Consider the following 23,662-nt stretch of genomic DNA (forward strand, 5'->3'; position numbering starts at 1 on the left):
CAATCTCGGTTCTCTGCAACTTCAAGATGGATAAACCATCAAACCAAAGAGAGGAAGTAAAACAGGAAGAAAATGAGAAAGTATTTCAAGTAAATATAAAAATGCAAGTAATGTACAAAAAAATATAGAATTGTCAATGCAGGCTAACGTGGAGTAGTAGGGATGACTACATTTTATATTCTAGCATATTGGTCTTGTGGGGTTTTCAACTTTGACCCTTTTTTTTATTCTTAATTTTTAAAGTAGACTTCCTTCTTCCTTATAAGCTGAATATTCTCCTGCAGCTTCCGTCACACTTGACTGCTATGACAGTGATGATTATGAGTTGCTGTAGGTTGACCCCAAATGCGATGGCACCCACTCGACCCCTAAATTCTTTCCATGTTTTGGTTTCTTTAATGACCTCCTGGATGAATGAACGTCATTTTATTGGAGTTTTTTTTTCTTGCTTTTCTTGCTTGAAAGTGTTCCAGCTTCTCTCTGCATGTAAATAAATGCTTTAATTTGAAATGATTTGAGCCTTTTCAGATAATTCTATTACTCTCTTTGTTCTTAGAGTTACTTAGATGGCAGCATGATGTTTTATGTCGGGATCATTGAACAAACTGTTATGTTAGACAGCTTCCTTAAAAGGCTGTTTTGGCTGTATAGGTCTGGCAACAACAAGGTCTGATTGTGGTAAAAGAAAATACGCTTTAGCATGGAGGCAACTGCTTTATTACATAGGCCAAACATTTTTGGAATCACATTTTGTCTACTCTTTACCGATGTGTTATAATAAGCATTAATAGTTTTAAAAAAAATACAGAAAGTGATAAAGGTGCTGTATTCTTCAGAATATAAATTGCGTTTTTTTGGTTTTTTTTTTTTGCAGTTTGGCCAGAGGTGTTATTTAAACATGTTTTTTTTTTAAATGAATAGCAGCAACCACTAGAGGGCACTGTAAGTATGTGTAGCAGTATTTGCTACTGATGGTGATGCAGAAGAAGAAACGCTGCTTAGTCTTACGCCGGGCTTGGCGGAGTTGTTTGAAAAGTGACACAGAGGATGAAGAACTCAACAGCACCGATTGGTCAATCTTCTCTCCTGTTCCTGTCAGTGTGAAGGAAAAAATGAACTCGAAACAATAATGAAGCTGGAATCTGCCTTCTACTCAAAAGGTCTGTTTATTCCGGAAAAAAGAAAGCCTCCACTCAGTCAAGAAAGAAAAAGCCCCCGTTTCTCCACTCACCAGCTTTTTATAGTCACGAAGACATGACATTCAGCACATTGCTCGAACCTTCTTCTTTTCTTCCCATTATAACAAAACAATAAATGCCTTGGCATATCTCATCTCATCCCTTCATATCTTTTTCTGGAAACCATGTTAAAAACGCACGGCGGAAACTTGGCAGGACATTTTGCTTTTTGCTTATTCTTTACTGGAAAGAGTGATCAAACTAGGAATTCATTATAGAGGTCACTGTAAGTTTGTATCCTCAGATGTTCCTGTAGGCTCTCTAAGTTAGAAAGGGAAACCATCTAATCTCAACATGGACAACTCTAAGAGTCCTGCAGACTCTGAAGGACCTCCGTCTCCTCAGCCTCTCCTGCGATCTCCAGTTGCATCTTCATCAGCATTGTGTTGTTGCCAAGCGACAACAGCTGATCGTGGAAACGATGCAACTGTAGAGCGCTTCAGAGCTAGAAGTGGTGGAAAATTGTTCCAGAAAGTTGTAGCAGGCATGCCACTTCACTTCAAAAACAGACCAATAAAAGGAACCACAAAACCAAAACATAGAAACAAGTAAGCAAACATGGAGCTATCTATGTAGTTGGCAGCCTACCGAGGTGCCAATTGGAAAAAAAAGACTTTCAGAGAGGAAAGACATGATGTGTCCCTAAATATCTTACATATGTATTCTTAGTTCATCGTCTTTCATCTTATCTTATACTGCATTGTTATTTTTTCATCATTCTCCTTGTAGTGCTTACATTTACTTACAATAAATCTTAAATTTTACTTTACATGGTATTTTGGGAATGATCTGAGACATTGCACAATAAAACTTACTTAAGTTTTGTTTTCTCTAATTTGTATATAATTTTTCACATCTAGAGTTTTTAAAGCTCATAGCTTGTTCTGTGGTTTGAAAAGCTTCTACAACACCGTGTTTCATCGTTAATGGATATGACTATTAATAAGTTCTGTAGGATGAGCATAAAAAAGTTCCTTCCTGAAAGTGCTTGTGATTCTTCCATTGCTGTGTGTTTGAGAGAATGTTCACCACCTTGGCTTTGATGTTGAAACACTTGAGTATTGTTCGGTTCTCAGCACAGTGCAGCACAGCAGGGAGTGGGATATGTTTAAGGATAATTATAACTGCTTCCATTTTTTTTCTTTAAATGTCTTCAACCAGTCAATGCATAATAACTTTGATGTGGAAAATAGTCCACTATAGAAATGAGTTCCTAACACAAACTCATATAGGTATTTTTACTGTGCAATCAGGGATGAAATGAAGATATATTGAAGGTAATAAGGGCACATAATAGAACATTATTGCTAAAGTGTAAGAACAAATTTAGCACGGAAAATAACCAACATATATTTTCTTGTACCTTTGCGGCGAAAGAAAATGTCTTTCTCTTGCCTGTCATTTCTAACAACAATGTATTTTCAATACAAACAAACCTATAAATCATATCAGTTTATTTTATAAGACAAGAGGGTCAATAAAATTATCTTTTTAGAGAAGTATGTGCATGCTTGCATGTGTCATAAACGTGTTTTTTCAATTTTTTTGTAATAAATGCAACAGTTTGGCCAAACAGCAAAATTCTGTCCATCCGTCCATCTTCAGAACCTGCTGAATCCCTTTTGGGGTCATGGGGTCACCAAACCCTGTGTCAGCTGGTACACCCTAAAAAGGTCACCAGTTTGTTGCAGGGCAACACACTCACACACTCACACTCATGCTTAGGGGCAATTTAGAGATACCAATTAATCTGTGAAGCATGTTTTGGGACTGTGGGAGGAAACCAGGTTGCCAGGAGAAAACCCACACGTCCAGGGGGGGTGCATGCAAACTTCTAGTACCCAGCTGGTTTTCAAAGCAGGAGAAAGAAAGGGAAGCAAGAGTGCTATCCATTGTGCCATCACGCTGCCCAAAAAAAATAAATGTCATCATGCAAACATCTGTATTGTTGAAGAAAAATATTTAAATAGCTAAAAAAAACTGCCCAGAGACCAATGTTTCCAAGCTTTAACCTTAAATGAAACTGGACAGTCATGACAAATGTAAATACATGTAGACTGGCATCAGCACCCTGACCTGATTCCCTTTTTAATATCACTTCAAACCTGTTGTCAGCTTTGATCAGTGTCTTCACTAAACGTATATGTGGCTTTCCTAGATGCAGTGCTGTGGAAAGGACATGAGCATGAGTGACATTCCTGGTTAAAGTATTATGTTCCAGCTGATAAAAAAAACAGCAAATGTGTGAAAAAAAAATTATTCCTAAATACAGATTTGACAAAACAAAGAGAAAGGTTGTGAACAATTTCCAACACAAGGGGCTTTGCACAAATGCAACTTGGAGAAACACAGGGCAAAAGAAATATGACAAAAAGTAAGGAAGCAAAAGTAAATCCAACTAAACAGGTTTAAAATATAGAAACATCATTTGTGAAAAGATTATCTGAGAGCTATAAATTATTCTAACCAGGCTTTTCTTGGCTTGCTTATTATTTCAGTTCTCTTTCAGTTACTTAAGTTAACAAGCTAATGCGGTTTATCCATTTTCAATACTTCATGTAGTTGACAACCATAACTGGATCATTATTTATTTGAAGCTCCCTACCAGCTGGAATGCTTTGATCTGTATTGGAAGACAGTTGGGGCCACAATAAACAAGCATTGCATGTCTGTTCTATTTATAGAGAGGAGATAGTAATCAATAGCTAAGTAGGTAGTTTGTTTTAAATCTCATTTAAATCCCCAAAATCAAATTATATTGAACCTCAATGATTCAAAGTTGTTTTTGAGACATTACTATACTGTTGTTATCAATGTTTCCAAGAGAACACAAGACAGTTTTGGTGCCATTGCACTTCTAGTGATGCTGTTTAGTTGAAAGGACACCCATTGGCTCTGTTTGGTCAAAAAGCTTCAGATCTCGATTGGATGATCTCACATGAACTCAAGACTTTTGAACACCATAACGCACGTTTACCGGTACATAGACTTCTCATTGGAAGAGGTCTTTTCTGCGACTGGTGCTAACGCAGCTTTAGGGTTTTGTTGTTTGATCTAATTTAGTGCAGCATGCATCCTACTGCTCAATTTGGATTTTTAAAAACATTTTTTCTTACCTTTTATAGCAGATGCCAGTCTCCCAATTCCTCCTGCCATTTAAGAAGATTTCCACCCCTCCCTTGGGATTTGAGCAATGGCCAGGCCTGATCTGCGCATGACGTCCTAAAACTTACTAAAAGTACATTTTAAATCGTGTATTTTGTCTTTTAAGATTTACAAACCGAAGCAGGCCTTCTCAAAGAAATTTTCTGTTTTCATCATAGACTATGACTTTATGTTCAGTTGAACTTATCATAGTAAAAACTCTTGCATTAATGAATGAACTTGAATCTGCACATAAAATGCGATTGGAATGTATTCACTAAATGATTGATCTATAAAAGGATAAATTAAATTAAAAGTTAATTAATAAGCAGCAAATAGGTAAATAAGTTTCACTGAATGGAGATTTGATAAACTTTTATATATGTTGACTACCTATTAATAGATTATGGGCTGCCGGTTAAAAAATAAAAACGTAAGAGGTCAGTTTTGCAAGTCCAAGTCAAATTTCAAGTCGTTTTCCACAAATGTAGACCTAGGTAAAAAATATTTGAAGGTAAAAACATATTCTACAAAATATTCTATTCTAATTTGTCAATTTGACAATTTAAACCTGAGAGAAGCAGCAGGGATAAACTATATTGGTAAATGTTACACAAAAATAAAAACAGACATTATTTTTGACAAAAATGTTTTAGAGCTTAAAAATAAGGTACTTGTAAAAGGGAACATGGTTTGCAAGCCCCAGAGAGAAGAAATGAAATCAAGTCTCTGCATGTGAGACTAGAGTGTGGACCAAGGTCAAGACCTCGGAATGCAAAAACACAACACATATTAGGAAAAGTGTGATTCAAGCAGCATCAAACTCTTATTAGTTTAGCTATAAATTAGGTGAAAAGGGGGGAACTGAATGAAACCCATTCACCTAAGTGAATAAGTGTTAAGAAAAACCACATTTAAACTCAGTTTATTTTTGTAGTTTTCACCCACTTTACCAAACTGTGTTTTTTTTAGATGCTTGTTAATGCGAGACATACTTTCTTTCTTTGTGGGGAGAAGCTCATAATTTTCCCCATCATGAAAGCAGTCATTTGTTTACATTCCATAAAGAAATGGTTATCTGAATGGAAGTATAAGATACTAAAAGTGCCTCATGCCAAATTTCCCTTCTTTTCTATGCTCCGTGTTGTCTGTGCAGCCTCATATCTCTGCTCTCTTTACCACATCTGCTTATCCTCATTTGTTTGCCCAGCGCACCCATTGTGTAATTACCTATAGCAGTTTGATATGTAATTAAAATTGTATCAGTATCCATTGTAATTTGTACTGAGTGATTAACTAATAAAAGTGCAAACTGTTGTGCCTAAAAGCCCGTGACCGCCCCTCTCTCAGATATCAGGGAGCCTTACTGCCCCGATTTGCATACAAGCAGGTGCCGCCTCCCAGACATCTGATCCAGTTAAAAACGCAATCAAATCCTCTGAGACTGTGGCTCTTTACAAGATCAAGATCATCAAATAGTTCTTCGCACTGCAGCACAAGATGACTGTTTTCCAATTGATGACAGACACCAGATTAAAAAAAAAACTTTCAAACAACTCATTAAAGGGCCCCTCGTTTTAAAGACTCAAAAGAGTCTCATTAAGAGTGTTGAGCTCCTAAAAGGTCCGAACAACCTAACTGCTAAAAATCACCTGTAAAGTACGTCGGAATAATAATAAAATGCTGGGTGTGGTTGTTCTGGTTTAAGCATGACTAACAGATGTAACTAATTGCTCTATGGGGTTCAAAACAACTCAAAAGAGATGTGCTGAAGTCATGAAAGTATCCTTTTATTTTTCAGATTCCCCAAAACCTCTTTTGATTAAAAAGCTAGATGTTCTGAACTTTCATCAGCTTTGATGTTTGCACAAAAACACTGCAGTAGGAGGTTTTTGGCGAGTGCTTCTACGGTCAAACAGCAGTTACACTTTAAACTTCATGATGAAGCAGTTGAAAGTTTATTTTTTTAGAGGAAATGAATCGTAGTTTTTTGTTTGGAAGTCAGACAGAAAACGAGTTTAGTGAGAAGTTAATACCTGGCTTGGCTGTTTTGGGCCAGCTGGGAAATAGTGGAGGTTTAATGAGTCTGATTTTGCGGGTTTGGGGGCTTTTTAGGACTATGCAGGCTTCCAGTTTAGTGGATGTGGTTTTAGGAAGAAACTTTTCATTCCAGTTTGAATGTACACAAAGCAAAGTCTCTAGAGATGTGGGTTTATTGGTTTTTTTTTCTTGACTGTCCTGCACATAATTCTTCTTTTCAAGTTAAGAAAGCTAAAGATCCTGCGTTTGTCCATATGTTAATTGTTTTTAAAGTGGAAGTGGATTTCATTCTAAAATGGATTGTTTTCTGAAAAAAAAGTGACTTATTTACTGAGATGAAGTTTAAAGACCCACTCTTGTGAAAATTGTGTTTTTGGTGTTTTAATATAGAGCATATATCATGCTAGCTATTCTAAGCCTTTCAGAGTAAACTACATCCATAATAATTTATTACTTTTGGCACACTAGAGGAAAATTTTTTCTATAATGAGCTATTTCACCAGCTAATTTTCCTATCCGAAAATAAGATGACTTGATCTCTGAGGCAACGCCTTTCGCTCTTTGTGGGTGCCGCCCATACCTTGATGTCAACCGAGATCTGACCTCTGCAGCGTATTTGCATTTCGCCCACAAAAACAGGCAACATCCAAAATGTAGCAAAAATTGATGTGCAAATTGTGGATACAAAATGAAAGCGTTCTTGCTGATCATCGCCAACGTGAATGGAGCTTTGGGGTTGTTTATAGTGAGGAATTAACATTATGATGCAATTAAAAGCTCAAAAAGTTGATTTTGCCTGATTTAGGCTCTTTAACGTGTTCTTGTAGCATTTTTCAGATGAAGGAGGACATATATAAATAAAATTCAGCTAAAAAAACTTAATTTCTGAATATTTCTTTATTCAAAATGTTCTGAATCAGGATCAGGCGAAAAGATTTTTACTATTTGTTACCTAGAAATTACGCTTGGCAGGCCACAGGCTCCTGCTCTGTTTTACAATAGAGAGGGGGGGGGGGGGGGGCTCCGCATCAACGGTCCCGCCCACAACTCAGAGGCGAGTTTCAAATGAACTTCTGCCGCTCTGCAGAAACTATGTCCTAGAAAAAGACATATTTTTTTATTACGGCTAAAAATGGCGTAATAATAAATAAAAGACCAAAGGGAATGCATTATAAATAGATTAAAAGATGATCGGGTGTGATTTAAAAAAAATTTGATTCAGAAATTCATCAGGCTTGACATTCACTGTATACAGAATTATTGTCATTTGGGCATCGCCTGCCCTCACTTTTACTAGGAAACGCTCAGTCTGTGATAGCCCTTCTGACATTTAACACCAAAACAGATTCAATAGTGGCATGTTGTTTGTATTGCAAGGATAGAAGTCAATTTGATTAAGTGAATTATCTAAAAATGGGTTGGCTTTTTCTACAGTTAATGCCTTAGTCACAACTGCCCTTACGGGTGGATACGGGCTGTCTGCGAGCGAAAACCTGTCTGGGGCTCGCAGAAAATTTTAAGATCATATAGACTGCTTGGTGAGCTCGTAGAGCAAAAACTACGGCTTTTGACGATTGGTCGTAATGAACACTTAAACAACACGTAAGCTTAAGTAAGGGTGAAGTAGGAGAGACTCAGGCATGTTGCATGTTCCTTATGGGCAGCCTGGCTGTTTGAATTTAGGAAATTAGACCATCAGAGTGCAGTTTGTGTAGACATCCTACAACCCATCATACAAGCCATTCTACGGACACTTGTGTATCACCTGCACAAGCCGTGCATGCAGCATTTGCACGCCATCAGTAAGGATCCCTTACAGCTAGGGATGGGTACCGAGCCCCGGTATTGAACGAGCCCCAGGGCAGCACAAAATCCTCCGGCGGCCGCGTCGCGAATGAATACAATTCATAATTACAACGCTGTATTCTTTATTAAAAAAATAATAGTAACAACTAACTACTAACTATCTAACTAATGAGCTGTATAGGTGTTGTAGAATGAGTGTGTATGTGTGTCACCACCTTGCGTGTATTAAAGGGAGGAGCGTGTGCCGCGCGAGAGTGAGTGAGAGCGTGCACAAGTGTGTTGGGGGTGTGCGTTTGTGTTCCTAGAAGCGCTTGAAGTTTGAACACAGGACTCGCAGAAAAAGTAAATTATTAGCAAAGATGAATGTGTTTATTATAGTTCAAATCACCCACCATGTGCAGAACTTTAAAAAAGAAAAAAAAAGAGGAACGTGCGGGTTTCTGCAATCTACCTGCATACTCCACCATGTTGCCCTATGCAACCATGTTTCTATTTTAGAGTGAAGAGTTTATTTAATTTGTTTTATATTTACATCATGACAGCAACATGTCAAAACATTACTGTTTGTTTTTCTTTAAATAACTTCTTTTTTCATGCATTTTACTTTTCAAGTTGGAAAAATGTATAAAGTAAAATGTTTTGTTAAAAAACAATGTTGTTCCATAATGAGGAAATAAAAACACTTTATGTTCTTCATTTGTTATTTATTTATTTATTTTTCATCCACAAAAAGTATCGATAAGAGTATCGTTAAAATACAGGATCGATAAGCTGTATCAATAAGATTTGTAGTACCGTTAAAACCTTAACGATACCCATTCCTACTTACAGCACCTTAATAATGACTGGGGTGAGGCATAAGGGCACCATATGACAGCATCAACCATTTGTTATAAGTGCGTGTAACTTACATTATCCTTACAAATACTTCACAATACACTTACCACATGCACAACAATGGTACTTTCCTATTTCCTTGCCATCTCTTAAGGTGGCCACACAAGACTTAAAGGAATCACAAGACACACCTGGGCTCCCTTTAAGATGCAATTGCACCTGTCTATCACCCTTCACGGGCCCGGTCAATGCGCAGTACCCAAACTGGTCGATCCCCGTATGGGTGCATGTGACTAAGGCAAAAGATGAAAACCCAATGAGGAAACCCAAAAATGACTGCTTGATAAATCCTGACTTTTCTTCTTCTAAAGACATTTTCTCTGTTTTACTTGAAATATTCAAAAACGTGTCTCCTTTCCGTTCTAGCCCCTGTGACCGACAAGCCGCCGAAGATCCTGTTTCCCACGGAAAACAAGATTAACACCATAGAGCTGCATCTAGGTAAGATCATCATGGGATTTCCTCCAGCTGCTGTCAGTTCTGTCTGAGTTGTTTGAAATAGCAACTAGAGAATGACAGGAAATGGATGACTTTACAAATCCTTTCCAGCACACCTCCAGGCGTTGAATACAGATCGATGATGACATGTTTGTTTGTTGGAGAGATAGCAAAGGATAAACAACTGCAGAAGTGGTTTTAGTATATGCAAATGATGGGTGCTAATGTCCCTTAGGCTGTTTTGTCAACAATAGAGAGCCCATATGGTGCCAGGCTTCCACTTGCTGGCTCGCCACATTGAACGGCAGTCGCTTTCCATCGCTGTTGTTTGTCTTTTCTGACGTGGGGTCACAATGGGACGACCATGTGGGCATGAGACTATATGAGAGTGGTTTGTTTGTTTTTCTGTGACAGCATATTGCTTGATTTCTGGGCACAGTCCGTTGTCCACATGGTGCTTATCCGTTCTGTGAATGGCTAATGTGTCTGTCATGGTGAAGCCGATCAGACAAGACTGAGAGGTCTAGAGAAGGACTGGAAGAGTTTGTGACAGAAAGAGAATAGTGGAGACAAAGGCAAAGGTGGTGCAATAATTCACAGAGCGCTTGCCTTTTGTTTTCTATCTGATGCTACTGGAATGCAGGTAGTTCATTTAAAATGCCTCCACGGCTGGCTGATCAAGTGTGAAAAATTGCTGCTGTTGATAAACTGACAGTCTGAGCCTCACATGTCAGCCTACTCACAGCAATGCATGAACAGGTTACACAATAGGCCCTTAAGCTATTTGTGTCGTTTGTCTAAATCCTGATTCCGTGGAGATTTCAGGAAAAGCTGGCTTCTCTTTTGAAACTCTTTCACAGTTGTTTCTCAAAATCTTTCTGCTCGCTCTTCCTTTAGTTTGTATTGTGTTGATCTGATGTTGTGTTTAGCTTCAACCTCTGTTTTATGTGTGTGTGTGTGTGTGTATGTGTTGAGAAGGACTCAAAGGTTCGTATACAGATGACTTTGCAGATTCAGAAAAGAAAAATATTTGGACACAGAAAGTGAAAGAAATGTGTTAATAAAAAAGTGAACCAAGACATATTAAGGCAAATGCTCCGTACACACGGACATGAGGGGTGCGTTCAAGAACACGCTGCATGTGGGTTTTTGAATGCATCTTTGGCTTATAGTGTTCAAACTGGTCAGTCGCTAACCGATACTGGCGATCAAATCGCTTTCACAGACACACATTAGCTGACCAAAGTCTATCTTTGTTAAGGTTGAGGCGATTTTAAGGCATTGTTTGTATGAACTAAAGACTGAAAAGTCTAAAAAATGGAGATGTCGTCATTGCATCATATTTTTCACTGATGCTGAAGTACTCTTAAGACAGGGGTGCTCACACTTTTTTGGCATGTGAGCTACTTTTGAGTCGACAATGTCTTGAAGATTTACCTATGTGCGCGTGTGTGTGCATTTATTTGTGTGGATATCTGTCATCAGAAAGCGACTTTCTGATGTGTTGAAATTCGCTTTCAACACATCAGAAAGCGACTTTCTGATGACAGACATAATTTGCGCTCAGTGAATTTAAACACGCATGTGCAGTGACGTGTGTATCAGAGGATGTCCGATTGGCCGTTCTGCATGTCAATCAAACCCCGTACTTCTCTGTGAGGATTTTGATACGCTTACAGATTTTTTTAAAGTACATTTTTCTTTTTTTGGTCATTTATCTTTGCTGGCCTGCGATCAACCCTCATGTCCTTGAAGATCGACCGATCGATCGCAATCGACGTAATAAGCACCCTGTCTTAGGAGGTCTATCTCCGTTTATTTTCAGACAGAAAGTTATATAAACCGCTAGCTAAAAATTCCTGCTGTGGACCTTTACTTTTTTGGGTGTAGACCAGAGCTGCACGATACTTGAGATGTGCAATGTTAATAATCAATACTGCGATGACGATATGACTTGCGGTACGTGAATAATTAGCAAAACAATAAAAAACTAATACAAAATTTCAATTTCACTGCAACAGTTTCCTTCAAAGTCCCACTCCAATCATCTTTTGATCAATTGTAAAAGTATTCCCAGAAGTGCCGTTTTACGCCAAAATCCCAAAACCTGTGGGGGTTTTTTGTAGGAATTTTTCTGCAAAGCAGCAGTAGTTCATTAGAAATTTGTGAATTTTTTATTTACTATGCAGGCCTGGTGTAGACATAATTTGGGGACAATTATTGGGGACACTTATTACTCGCACAAGGTTGTGGATTTGACAAAACTGTTACGGAAAAAAAGCAACCATTCTAATGGGCTGCTTGGCATATGGTCTACATTGACAAGTCAAATCTGAAGAGTTATCCCATAAAGACATGCTGCACAAGAGTTTGGCACTTCTATCAGTCAGAGTTACTGGCAAGCCGGACTAGGGGAGATTCTGGAAGATTGTGTTGTCATACAGTCAGCTCCTACACACATCTAACAAGGCCTAAATCAGTGAGACACCAAGGTAAACACTTTGTAGATAAGCTCCATTTTGTGTCTCCATTAGTTGTTCCTTCCTCCAGACAAACATTTTTCTTTTATTTAGCTATGTTTGTTCCATATCTTACTTTCTTACACTTGTTAAGCCATGGCTAAAGATGAGGGAATGGACAAAATTAAGACACGGGATCTAGTGAAGGCTGGTGGATAGGTAGTAAAATCAGAGCCGTAAGCAGGGAGATAAATCTGCAACCCTGCCAGGAAACCCAGCTTCAGTTTATCTCCTATGCTGTTGCAACCAGTGCATGTTTCAAATAGCATCCATCTTAGATAGTGTTACACAGCAACTGAGCCAGCAGACATAAATTACTTATGTCGCATAAAGCCTTACAGAAGACACTCAGCAGGGATGCAATGGATGAACGGGCAAAGACGATGATGCAAAAACTTTGCCACACTGTGCACAACAGAAACTGAAAGTGGAGACGAGAAAGTGAGGAGTCAGGCTGGTCATATTAGAGGACCGAAAGGTGGCAGATAGTTAAGAAATAAAGACATTGGGAAGGTTTAATTTTTCACTGACCTTCTGTTCTGAGGTCTGCTTGCTTTGCCGTAGAGTCCTATTCTGCTCCAGGGCCAAAAATCCTACATTTACAGGTTCCATCATTAAAGACCATGCTCATTAAACTCCAGAGCCACCAGTGAAACACTGTACGAGGGCTGTTGTTATGACATAAATCTGCCTAAGGGCTTCAGAAAAAATCAGGAATATTACAACAATGTCATACAACTTGACATTTTACATCTTTCATATGGTTTATACCAGGCGTTTCATAAAGAATTTGTGAGCTTGTTGGAGTTTGCCGTCTTCCTTTCAGCCACGGTTTTGTCAAATTATCTGGTCCTACAGTAGCAAGGTGGTCAAGTCCGCCACTTCCATCACAGGCGGAGAATCCACGGTTTCTCCATTACTGGACAAAGTTTCCACCTGAAGACTTACAGTATAACTGACAAAGCTATAAATGTGTAAAATATGCAAAAAGACGCACATGTGAACCGGCCAAGTATATGACTGAAGCACTTCCACCCCCAGCAAGGTGTGCATGAAAGATTTAGCTGACTTTGAACATTTCATCTGCTTCTCCTCTTGATCAAACACAGACATTTGCAGCCTGTGTTATTCAGCTGAATAGGTCACACACTGGCTTGCAGTGCAGTCCCCTCAGTCATTGGATAACTGTAAATGATCTGAAGGGAGCTCAGTGTCCCCCTACACCTCCATATGGGTGCACTCTTCTGGAAAGAAATTAGACTATAATTTTGCAGAGCGAGGGCCAAAAACAGAGAAGGGGGCATGATCTTTGATGATACTTGTTGCAGACTCTCCCACGTTTTTTTTTTTGTGATAAAAAATAATTCACAACATAATTAGGGTAAGCATAGCAGATTTCCCATGATCATGTGTAATAAATGGTTTCATCTAAGTGCAATGATCAGTTGGTTGAGAATAGAAGTTAGCCAATGTTTTATGTGATCAAGCCTGCTGAGCAACTGGCCGAGAAATCCATGGAGACCATGTTTTCCCTCTAAACCTTTTTTTGTGTGTATGTATGCAAATTAGTGGTTGGTGTTTGGCCTTTGTAAATTGTATTTGTTAGTAGCTTAAATAAAGTTGTGGATCATATGCAGCAACACAGTTAACAGTGCTAGAGTTGTCTTACATTTATGGACAAAGGGGACAAACGCAACTACAAAACCAAATCTCAATCTCTTGTCTAAAGTTTCAAACCGGCTCAAATAAAGTGACTTAATGCAAAGCTCTATGGAACAGAAAATGTCCAACAGTTCACCTAAAAAACATAATTTGTCTAATCTGACATGGATTACATATGCACGCTGCAGCTGTTAGATGATATTAATTTCCGTAAATCTATATTTTGAAGACAGTTTATATTTAAAGTGACAAATCAAATATACTGTATGTATTCAATTGCTAAAGATTACTACAGTTTTAGCTCTTGATCTGATCAATGTTGATTAACAGTAAATTCGATCAAAGTTAATCGAGGTGACAAAATATTCTGAAATTGTCCTAAAAGTAACTTTGGGTAACACTGAAGAATAGGGTCCCTTTATGTAATAATAGTTAGCGCATTGTTACACATTTTGATTAGATAATCAATTAGGTATTTTCATTATTATTAAGCTCTGCTAAGCATATACTTTTTAAGCAGGGACCGTAATTTTGGACTGTAAGTCACACTTTTGGGAGTGTAAGTCACACTTTTGGGAGACATTTATTTAATAGAATACAGGAACAAGAACGCACATTTCATAGTGAAAAAAAAATAAGAGAATCGATAGCAATACTAGACTGAATATACTGTATGCACTCTTAACTACCATAACACTACAATGCTTAATTAGCCTCATAAGACATAAGGGATCTAGTATATGATCTAGTGTACAATTATTCATATAACCATAGTATAAAGAACATGCTAACAGGTCAACTAAACTCTTTCTATCACTTCAAATCACTAAATCAATTGAATTCTTCATCCTCTGTTTCGCTTTTAAACAATTCCACCAAGCCTGGTGTACAACTGAGCGGCGCTTCTTCTTTTGCTGTCAGTAGCTAATTCTGATTAACACACCTACAGTGGCCTCTAGTGGTGGTTGCTATTTATTTAAAAAAAATCATGTGTAAGTTGCATCTGAGTATGAGCCGCACCCCTGGGCAAACTATTTGAAAATGTGGTAACTAGTAGAATGTATTACTAAACTTTACTTTATGCATTCCTAAGCATTAAATAATGATGATTTCGCTTTATATATGCATTACGCATCAATTACTATTTTATTTAATATTCTATTAAATCCCTAATTATGTCCCAGGTAATCATATGGTTGGGACATATGATACTTATCAATAGGCAATAGGTAAAAGCTTGTAAAAGATTCACTGTCCATGCTTAAAATCAACTAATTCAGTCACTTTCTAATGCTGTATTGTATATGTCATCAAGGAGCTCTTACCTGACTTCAAAAATAAGATATAACTTATACCCATCCCTAAATCTAACTGAAATAGGGAGTTTGCCGTGCAGGGGATTATTAATTTGTTTATTGATCACTTGATCTAGCAGCCATTTTCTGTTATAAGGAGTTTTGGAAATGCATAGCACCTTTTTCTTTTCTTTTGAGAAATACCTCATTGGTTGAGGCACATTTAAGCTTTTTTTTAATAGATATTTTGTTGTGGGAACGAGACAATGTTGGGTGTTGAATAAATATTTCTTAATTTATCAAAAGAAAAGCACTTGGAATTTGCATGGATAAAAGAAATTTGTATGCTTTAAAAAACATTTTGTATGATTTAATTCATGTAAAAGTTGTATAAGTATTCAGAAATGTATCTTTTTTTTAAGTCATACGCTTTCAAAAAAAATATGATGCATTTTATCTGTTACAGTCTTTGGGTACATGCTAGGATATAACATCTTGCGACGTGTATCATGATATGTTTTGTATCGCCTTGCCAATATACGTCCTTTTAACCTTTGCAGCCTCAGTCAGGATTCAAACTACAACATAATAGATCTGAATCTTAATCTTAAAAATGTCTGTGGGCAAAAGTGAAACAATCATGTTCTGCACTTGTAGGTCAAATGCAACAACAATAAAGTAATTAGAGGCTAATGTTTTCTGCAAATGTTCAATTGTTTAAACAAACTGCACTAACTCTCCAAGATTCAGTAACTAAAGCAGCTCATTTCCTTATCTTATTAAAATTTTATCTTACATCCTCTTTTCTCTTCACCTGATGACCTTTGCTGATTGGCTTAAAACTTTATGTAATTCATACATGTCATTAATATGTCATCAGAATATGACGCCTGCACCTCCTACCTTCACCACATTGACACACATGATTTCATAACTTTTTTGTGGTCAACTCTTCTTCTGATTCTTCATGGGGTTTTTTGGGGGGGTTTTTTTCGACAAAGCACAAAACTTTCATCACTTACTCTCCTTCTTTTTCTCTGCTGTATAATTTGTTTGACTCCTCACAACCACTGAACTACAGAGTTCACTTGCAAGTACTGGTAAACTAGGACACTTGATTCCACTGAGCTGGTCTGAACGTTCCAAACATTTCAGGTTAGTGGTTTCACTCAAAGTTGGACCATTACAGCGCATGCAGCTAACAACAACAATGATGGTCATACAGCAGGTCATTATTTTTCCACCTGGTACTTCCTATATACAGTACAAAGCATTTAATGTTGTCTTGGCTCTTTACTTTGTCGTACAGGCCTTCCGCCAATCAATGGGTTTCAACAGTAACTTTGCCCTGACCTAACCGGTCAATTCTAGACCGTACCATTCTGCTCAGGGGAAACGAGGCATTGGTTTTGCCAGTCTGCTTGTTTGGTCCACGCTTGAGATTGGGTGAGCTTCATACTCAACAACCATTAGACTATTAGAAGAGAAAGATTCTGGTGAAATTACTTTCTGTGGAAATTCCCCCTCAGAAATCCAAAATCTAACAGATCATTTAAAAAGCACCTCTGGATTTCTACTGACATAATTAGGGTAACTATGCCTGGAAAACTATGGATTTACATACTGCAATTTAGTTTAACATGTATAAACTATTATACAAAAACAGTGTAGCAAAAAAAGCCCAAAATTTACAAAAAAGGACAATTATTTTGTTGCTTTTAAATAAGCCTCAAATATTCACATTTTATTTTATTTCATTTTTGTGTTGTTGTTGCATTAGATTATTTTATATTAAAAGTCCGAAGCATGTCACTTAGTAAATGTGAACATAGAGGTGTCCTGTATTCCTAATGCATCAGGGAAATAAAAATCAGCAGTTATTTGCTTTGTTGAAACAATAAACGGGAAAACTGGGCCAGATTTGAAACAAAAACCTCCAAAAGACGTCAAACGAAACGCTTAACAACTTGTGGTTTGTAAGGAACAATATTAAGGTTTATAAGTTGCACTGTTAAAGCTGAAATCATACTGCTTTTCTTTTCTTAAAAGGAAACTAAAGGGAAAAAACAAATTAGTTTTACATATTCTAATTTTACATACAGAGCCCTTAAAGGTCACCCTGCAGATACAGTATCTGTTCATGTGCAGCCTCACAGTAACCCGGCATTATGTAACCCCATGGTGACCAGCATGGTAAGTAGTGTGTCAGCGAAACAAAGCTAGATGTTTAAGCGCGTGAATGGTCGTCATTAATCATGGAGTCTGGGGCTGAGAGCAGCAGTCTGCAGTATGATAAATGAACTAACAGCTTCTACACATGCCTAACATGAAAAAGGGAGGGGAAAAAGGCAGAGAGGTGCAAAAATATACAAAGGTAGAGACAGTAGCAGCTCTGCAGACTGTGACAGGCAATAAAGTCAAACACAAGAACCCTGCTGTGCATCAGCTGTCATCAGTGGTTTGCTTATTGATGCATTGAAATGACTCACTGAAGCCACTGAGGCTTTAAGAGGATGCAAACAGTGGCTGAGCCCCCGCTGTTACTGTCTTTGAGAGGCACAAATCTGCACAGCACTGCGTCAATTCAGCTTTTGTCACATTGTGGGTTTTAGTGCTCTTTATCACAAGCTGTTAAACCTGAGAAGGATACGAGTAAATTAGTAGAGGCTATCTGAATGGTAATGTATCTCTGCAAATATTAATATCAGACATTTACCAAATTGGATTTCAACTGTTTTCACGTTTATTTATTCTATTTTGTTTTAAAAGGGAAACCCTGTGCTATGATTTGGACTATGGAATGTTAAAAAAAAATGTAATTTATTCTTACGTTCTTGGTTAAATATATAAAAGCACTAATATAAAATGTAAAAATAATGAGGCAAAAGTACAACTTTTGTACAAAACAAATTTTTCCTGACTTGGGTTGTTTTTTTTCGACCGTTTAATTTGGTAGTTGTGTGGAGTAGAGCTTGAGTGTTTTGTTGAGTCCATCTACCTGCACATCACAAAATACAATCCTGATAGTGCACAAGTTTGAGTTTCAAATAAAAAAAAATGGTAAGTTGGCGATGAACACTAAAAAGTATTTAAAACCAGGCATTATGTTTGGTATAAAGTTGGACCTTTTCCATGGGAGCCAAGGGGAAATGGCTTCCTTTCTGAAACCAGCCTCCATGTGGCCATTTGACAACGTTACATTTGTTATTTTCAGATTTGCATCATATTCAGGAACAGAATAAGGAGTGAAAATCTCTGAAGACAAAATATATACAGCAAAGTGTTCTCCCAACCTCTTTTTTAAACGTTACCAGTTCATTTTGGCCAAAGAAATATCTCTGCAGAAGTGAATTGGATATATTCAGATAAGAAGCTGTTATTTTAGAATCAAGCAGCAGAGAGCTGTTTTGATGAGATGAAAGGCATGTTTGCTTATGCAGTACCCGCTTTTCCTTTATTACTAAAGCCTGAGCTTTTTTGATAGATACAAACTGGTAACAGCTGATTAGACATTGCTTTTTATTTTAAACTTTCCATATTAGCCTGAGAGCTGATTTTTAGGTTATCGTCTGATGTGGTTTTTGGAAGTGCTAAAGATGCGAGGCAATGTGAGCTGACACATCTGTCAGGATCTGTTTTGGTTTGGTGCTTAAGGTCCATAACAAGGCCAGCAGATTGTTCTTCATGTCTGTCTGGCCTGAGCTCAACTCTATGCTCAGTGTCAGTATTTGTATCCACTCAGTCAGTCATGTCTCTTTTTTTTTGTGTGCACGTGTTTGTGAGCCGGTGTTTGTCAGACAAGTTTTATGCAGGCTGTCTCAAGCACTTGTGTTGAATCAGTCACTGGTAAGTATTTTCAGAGACAAGTTGCAGATACCTTTACACAGACGACTTATGCCCCCAGAACAGGAAGATCTGTAACACAATTGAATCAGTTAGTTCAAAAGGGGCCCAAGTCCAAGAGGTTTGTTTTTCCTGGAAATAATTTTGATTGCACAGCTTAAAGGGAGGCCACACCAAATGATTAATACTTTACCCAGATTTATCACCAGTTCATAGCTTACAAATGCTATAATATGAAGCCCCTCACTTTTATAATTTCAGAGGACTAGCAAACTAAAGTCTCTGGACTTGGGCCCTTCTTGAATTAAACAGGGGCGCTGCCATATATGATAACTTGTGCTGCCATCTATGGGATAAAGCAAAACCCATGCAAAAGAGGCCCAAGTCCAGGAATTTTGCACTTACTGCATTTTAAATGTCAAGCATGGTCATTACATTACAACAGACTTGGGACTTTTTTGCACATAATCAGATAGCTTTTCCCTTGAAGACCATAGAACATATAATATCTCTATTTTGAAAAATTGTGGACTTGGGTCCCTTTTGAACTAACCGGTTCAATTATTGTCTCTGGTTTGTCTGGCTCCCTGTCTGCTTTATCCCTCCTCCTAACCGACAGCGTATCGATGGACAGATATCTTCCGCTCATCTTCGTGTCAGAATTTCACCTTTGGATGTAATATTTGTCGTCTCAGCAGATCTGGTATAATTGTTACACAGCTTAAAAGAATAACTTGTTCAAATCAGCGCTTGTATCCCCCACTTTCTCCACCTCTCTTCCTTTTATTCTCTTCCACCCCCCCCCCCCCCATATTCTTCCCCTCTCCCTCCCCACACAGACTCAATGTAACAAATAAATAAAAGATAATAAAAAATAAAAAGGGGTTTATACAAATTTACCCCCTGGTTTTCCAAAGATATGTAACCTCATTTTGTCCAACACAAAAGGCCTTCAGCTCTAATCTGTTTGCTCAGTCGTTGGAAGAACAACTTAGAAGAGAAAAAGGAAAATAAATAAATAAAAATAAAAATAAAGCTACGTTTATTCAATGATACCAAATGGGAATGGCTGAGATTCTGGGAATTAAAGATTTTGGTGGATTTTAAAACATTTTTGACTGGACCAAATTATTTTTCCCTGGTACTCAAAACGTGAAGCTTTGTTAGGAATACTGCAAAAAAGAAAACAAAACAGTAAATTTTTAATTGTATTTTTATGTCTCTCGTGATTGCTATTAGAAAAGCAGCAACTGTTAAAATACTAATAACAATAATTTCTATGTCTGAGGTACACTTTGTCTACAATGAAAGAAAAGTCAAAGTGGGTAAAACTTTTTAAATCATGTTTGTTTTTCCATGTTCAAACTTTCACTGATTTGGCATTGTATTTTGCTTGATCTCTCTCTGAAGCTCAGCCTCCCTGACAGGCTATCAAAGGAAACAAGCAACCAACCTTTATCACCCTGTCTGTGTTTGAAAAACTGCATTTCCTTTTTCCTTCAGTCATCGCTCACCCGCCGTTGGTCAAGATGTCATGTGATAAAATGTGTATCCAACCATTTGGTGAAAAGATGGTGTACAGTAACAAGAGGAGATGGAAGAAGGATGAAGAAAATAATGACAAGAGTATAGGGAGAGATGCTGAGAGTGGCTCTAGAATGACATGCATGAACAGCAAAGCGAGCATTGGGAAAGACGGCTTTGCCATTCACTTTGAAGCTTGCTCCACTTCTGTCTCTGTTATGTAACAGAAGAAAGTGCAAAATGAAAAAGAAGAGCAGGGTGGAGAGAAGAAAAGAGGGGGCAAGACAGAGCCTCTGAACTTCAGAGTTCTGATGTCTCCAGTTTAGCAGGTGGCTGTAAACGGACAATTGAGTCAGCTGCTGTGCTTCGGCGAGCTGTGGTGTTGATTGGCAGGTATGAGAGTTGAAAGAGCCGAAAGATAAGGATAGTAGTTGGTGTGAAAAGTGACAGAAAGGTCGAGAGGAGGTGGTCCATCAGAAAATATATGGGAACAGAAGACAAGACTTGAACAGAAAATGAAGGGAGAGGAGAAGACTGAGCGCTTGAACCTCACATCAAGTTTTTCTGAGGTACATAAACACATCACTCATTCCTTGTTCCTGACAAGACAAGAGCAGATGTGCCCCTTCACACAGGTCTGTGCTTCATTAACTGAGGAAGACCTCTGGCTTTTGGGGTCGCAGCTTCACCCTGTTCTCCAGACCACTGTCACACTCCAGCTAACAACTTTCCCTGCTCTGTTTTATTTATTTAATTATTTCTATAAAAATCAATCTTCATGATGTCACCATCACCCACAGCAGTGAACGTTGCCATGGAAATCAGAAGATCTGCATTGAACAAATGCCTTCGGGAGGATGGATGCATGCATATTTAGTGCAAGTGTGCATCTTTCAGTGTTTGTGCACACGGTTCATCTTTAATTGCTATTCACAATCTGCATCTCGAGCACAGTCAGTAATTTGAGAGGCCCAGCGTGGGGTAAATAGCTGGAGCTCATTTACAAGTGTTTTTAATGGACTTTTTCTGTCTTTGTCTTTCTTGTTTTCATGTGTTTTCTTCCGATGCCTTCTTGAGTTGGTGTTTTCTCATACGAATCCATTCATTGTAAAAGTAGATTATAGTATACATGTATATGTTCCCTGGTGAGTGTCATATTTGACCTCCTTTTGCTTTCAAAATGATTGGATCTCTTTGGGACATAGATTCCACAAAATGTTGGAAGCATTGCTTGCAAAAACCATGTCATATTGACTCGACAGCATCACAATGTGGTTTAAGATTTGTGGGATGCACAGTTGCGATGATGCAAATCTCTTGTTCCGCTACGTATCAAAGCTGAACATTTTACTCAGGATAATGTTCAAGAAAACATGATTTGATATTTGTGACACTATCCTTCTGGTTAGAGCAGGATCTATATCAAGGAGATGGTCATAACGGAATTGACTGCAACAACCATGAGATTAGGCCACGTCATATAAACCACGCTTACTTGGAACTCTGGGTCCAAAACTGGACAAAAATTCCCACATACTTTTCTCGTTCCCTCAGTCTCAATATTTGAACCACAACATTGGTGAGGATGAGGTGTTCAGCTTCTGTTGGATCTTGATGCTGCACTCTTTTCTAGTTCTGTGTCTTTGTCCGGTTGCTTGCCCGGCAGGTGTGGGTCGATTACCCTGATTTGCCCCTTCTAAGAAGGGGCCATAAGAGGTATGAACCAGAGGCCTAGCAGAAGCAGGGTATGTTTGGTTCTGTGCTTGTTGGTGGTGCTTTTTTTATTCCTAAGGAGTCTTATTTTGCTGGGTTTGTTATTTTAGTTTGATGCTGGGCCTTGACATTCCTGATTTGTAAGTAATTTAGATTTAATGAAGCAGTCTGTAGCAGGAATCTGCCAACTCTGTTAGGGAGGTTGGGTCAGCTGTTTCACGGTCTTATGTAATGTTTGCTCTAGGCTCCAATTAATGTTTTTTGTATGTCTGGTTGCTAGAGTTGCACACAAATTAATCTCCCTTTCTTTTTTCCTGACACACTTCTCTTGTACAAATAACTGTGTTCCTCAACTTTTCTGCCATCCCACTGCAGGTGTTATTCGATTTTTCTTACCTTTTTCCTTTTAGTAAAGTGGGTGGCCCTGTTTTGGCCATAACATACTTGGGGGCTTGTCTGGGATATTGTTCCATTGGCAATGACCAGTGGCATTCTCCTTTCACCTCAATACAAGAAGGTCAAAGGAGTATGTTCTACAACTTGTATTATTCTGCCTTAGATTCTTGTGACGATGGTCTGCATGTTTTTTGTCTCAGCACGATGTCCAGCGCTGCTTTTTTTTTTGACACTTTGCTTAATTGAGCTTTTCTGCTCAGCTCTGTGATTTTTGTGGTTTGCTTACTCTTATTATATTTCATTTTCACAGCTAAAGATATAAATCTTAGTGTAAAGTTCCACATCATTTGCATCAAAACTTGAATTGAGACTTGAAATTAGGATTCATGTCCATTTGTTTTATGTCTTTATCTTTAAAACATCAGTGTAAAAAAAAAAAACAGTCATTTTTACTTTTGTCTTTTCTAACACAACAAATATATCTAATTACAAACCCCCACTGGTAGCAGTGCAAGCATAAGCTGTTTTAGTTCATCCAGACCATGGTGTTATTATTTTCTTGTCTTGGCTTGAATTTCTTACCAAAAAAATGTCAAATTTTTGAGCATTTCTTGTGAGCCCGTGTGAACTGTTGTGACGGATGGATGGATGGATGGATGGATGGATGGATGGATGGATGGATGGATGGATGGATGGATGGATGGATGGATGGATGGATGGATGGATGGATGGATGGATGGATAGATGGATAGATGAATGGATGGATGGATTTTTAAGTCTTGCAAAACATTTACACAAAAATCATAGCAAAATGTGTTCATATATTTTATCCTGAAAGAGCTAAAGGAAAATACAGTATTCATATCAAATGTAGTGACAATATGTTACTGATAGACTGAATTGAAAAAAGAACACCAGATTGTAAAGGCCAAAGCTCTCACAAACAATAGTTTAAAATGTAAAAATGTAACTTTTCTTGTTCAAAACTGACAAAATCTCATTTGTAAACAAATCAAATTTATTTTTACTCTTTGAATTAAAATGGCGAGTCTCTGAATAAGAAAATTTTCAATTATTTCTATCCAGTTATTTAAATACATCTGTCATTTATAAAGTGACAATGTGATATTTTAATTCAGTTAAGAAG

At 37.9% G+C, this 23,662-nt stretch overlaps 1 protein-coding gene across 4 annotated transcripts in view; it reads left to right on the forward strand.

Annotated features, from left to right (window-relative positions):
* The window catches only part of il1rapl1a (interleukin 1 receptor accessory protein-like 1a), a 231,640-nt gene that overhangs the window by 152,181 nt on the left and 55,797 nt on the right, over positions 1-23,662 (forward strand). For all 4 annotated transcript variants that reach the window (XM_023950643.2, XM_023950645.2, XM_023950644.2 and 1 more), the window contains exon 6: positions 9,492-9,566. In XM_023950643.2, the coding sequence (XP_023806411.1) occupies positions 9,492-9,566 (75 nt within the window). The remainder of the gene's footprint in view (positions 1-9,491; positions 9,567-23,662) is intronic.

This window comes from Oryzias latipes, chromosome 21, assembly GCF_053564925.1.
Source record: "Oryzias latipes strain Hd-rR chromosome 21, Olatipes_Hd-rR_3.1".
In the NCBI taxonomy this organism is placed as follows: domain Eukaryota; kingdom Metazoa; phylum Chordata; class Actinopteri; order Beloniformes; family Adrianichthyidae; genus Oryzias; species Oryzias latipes.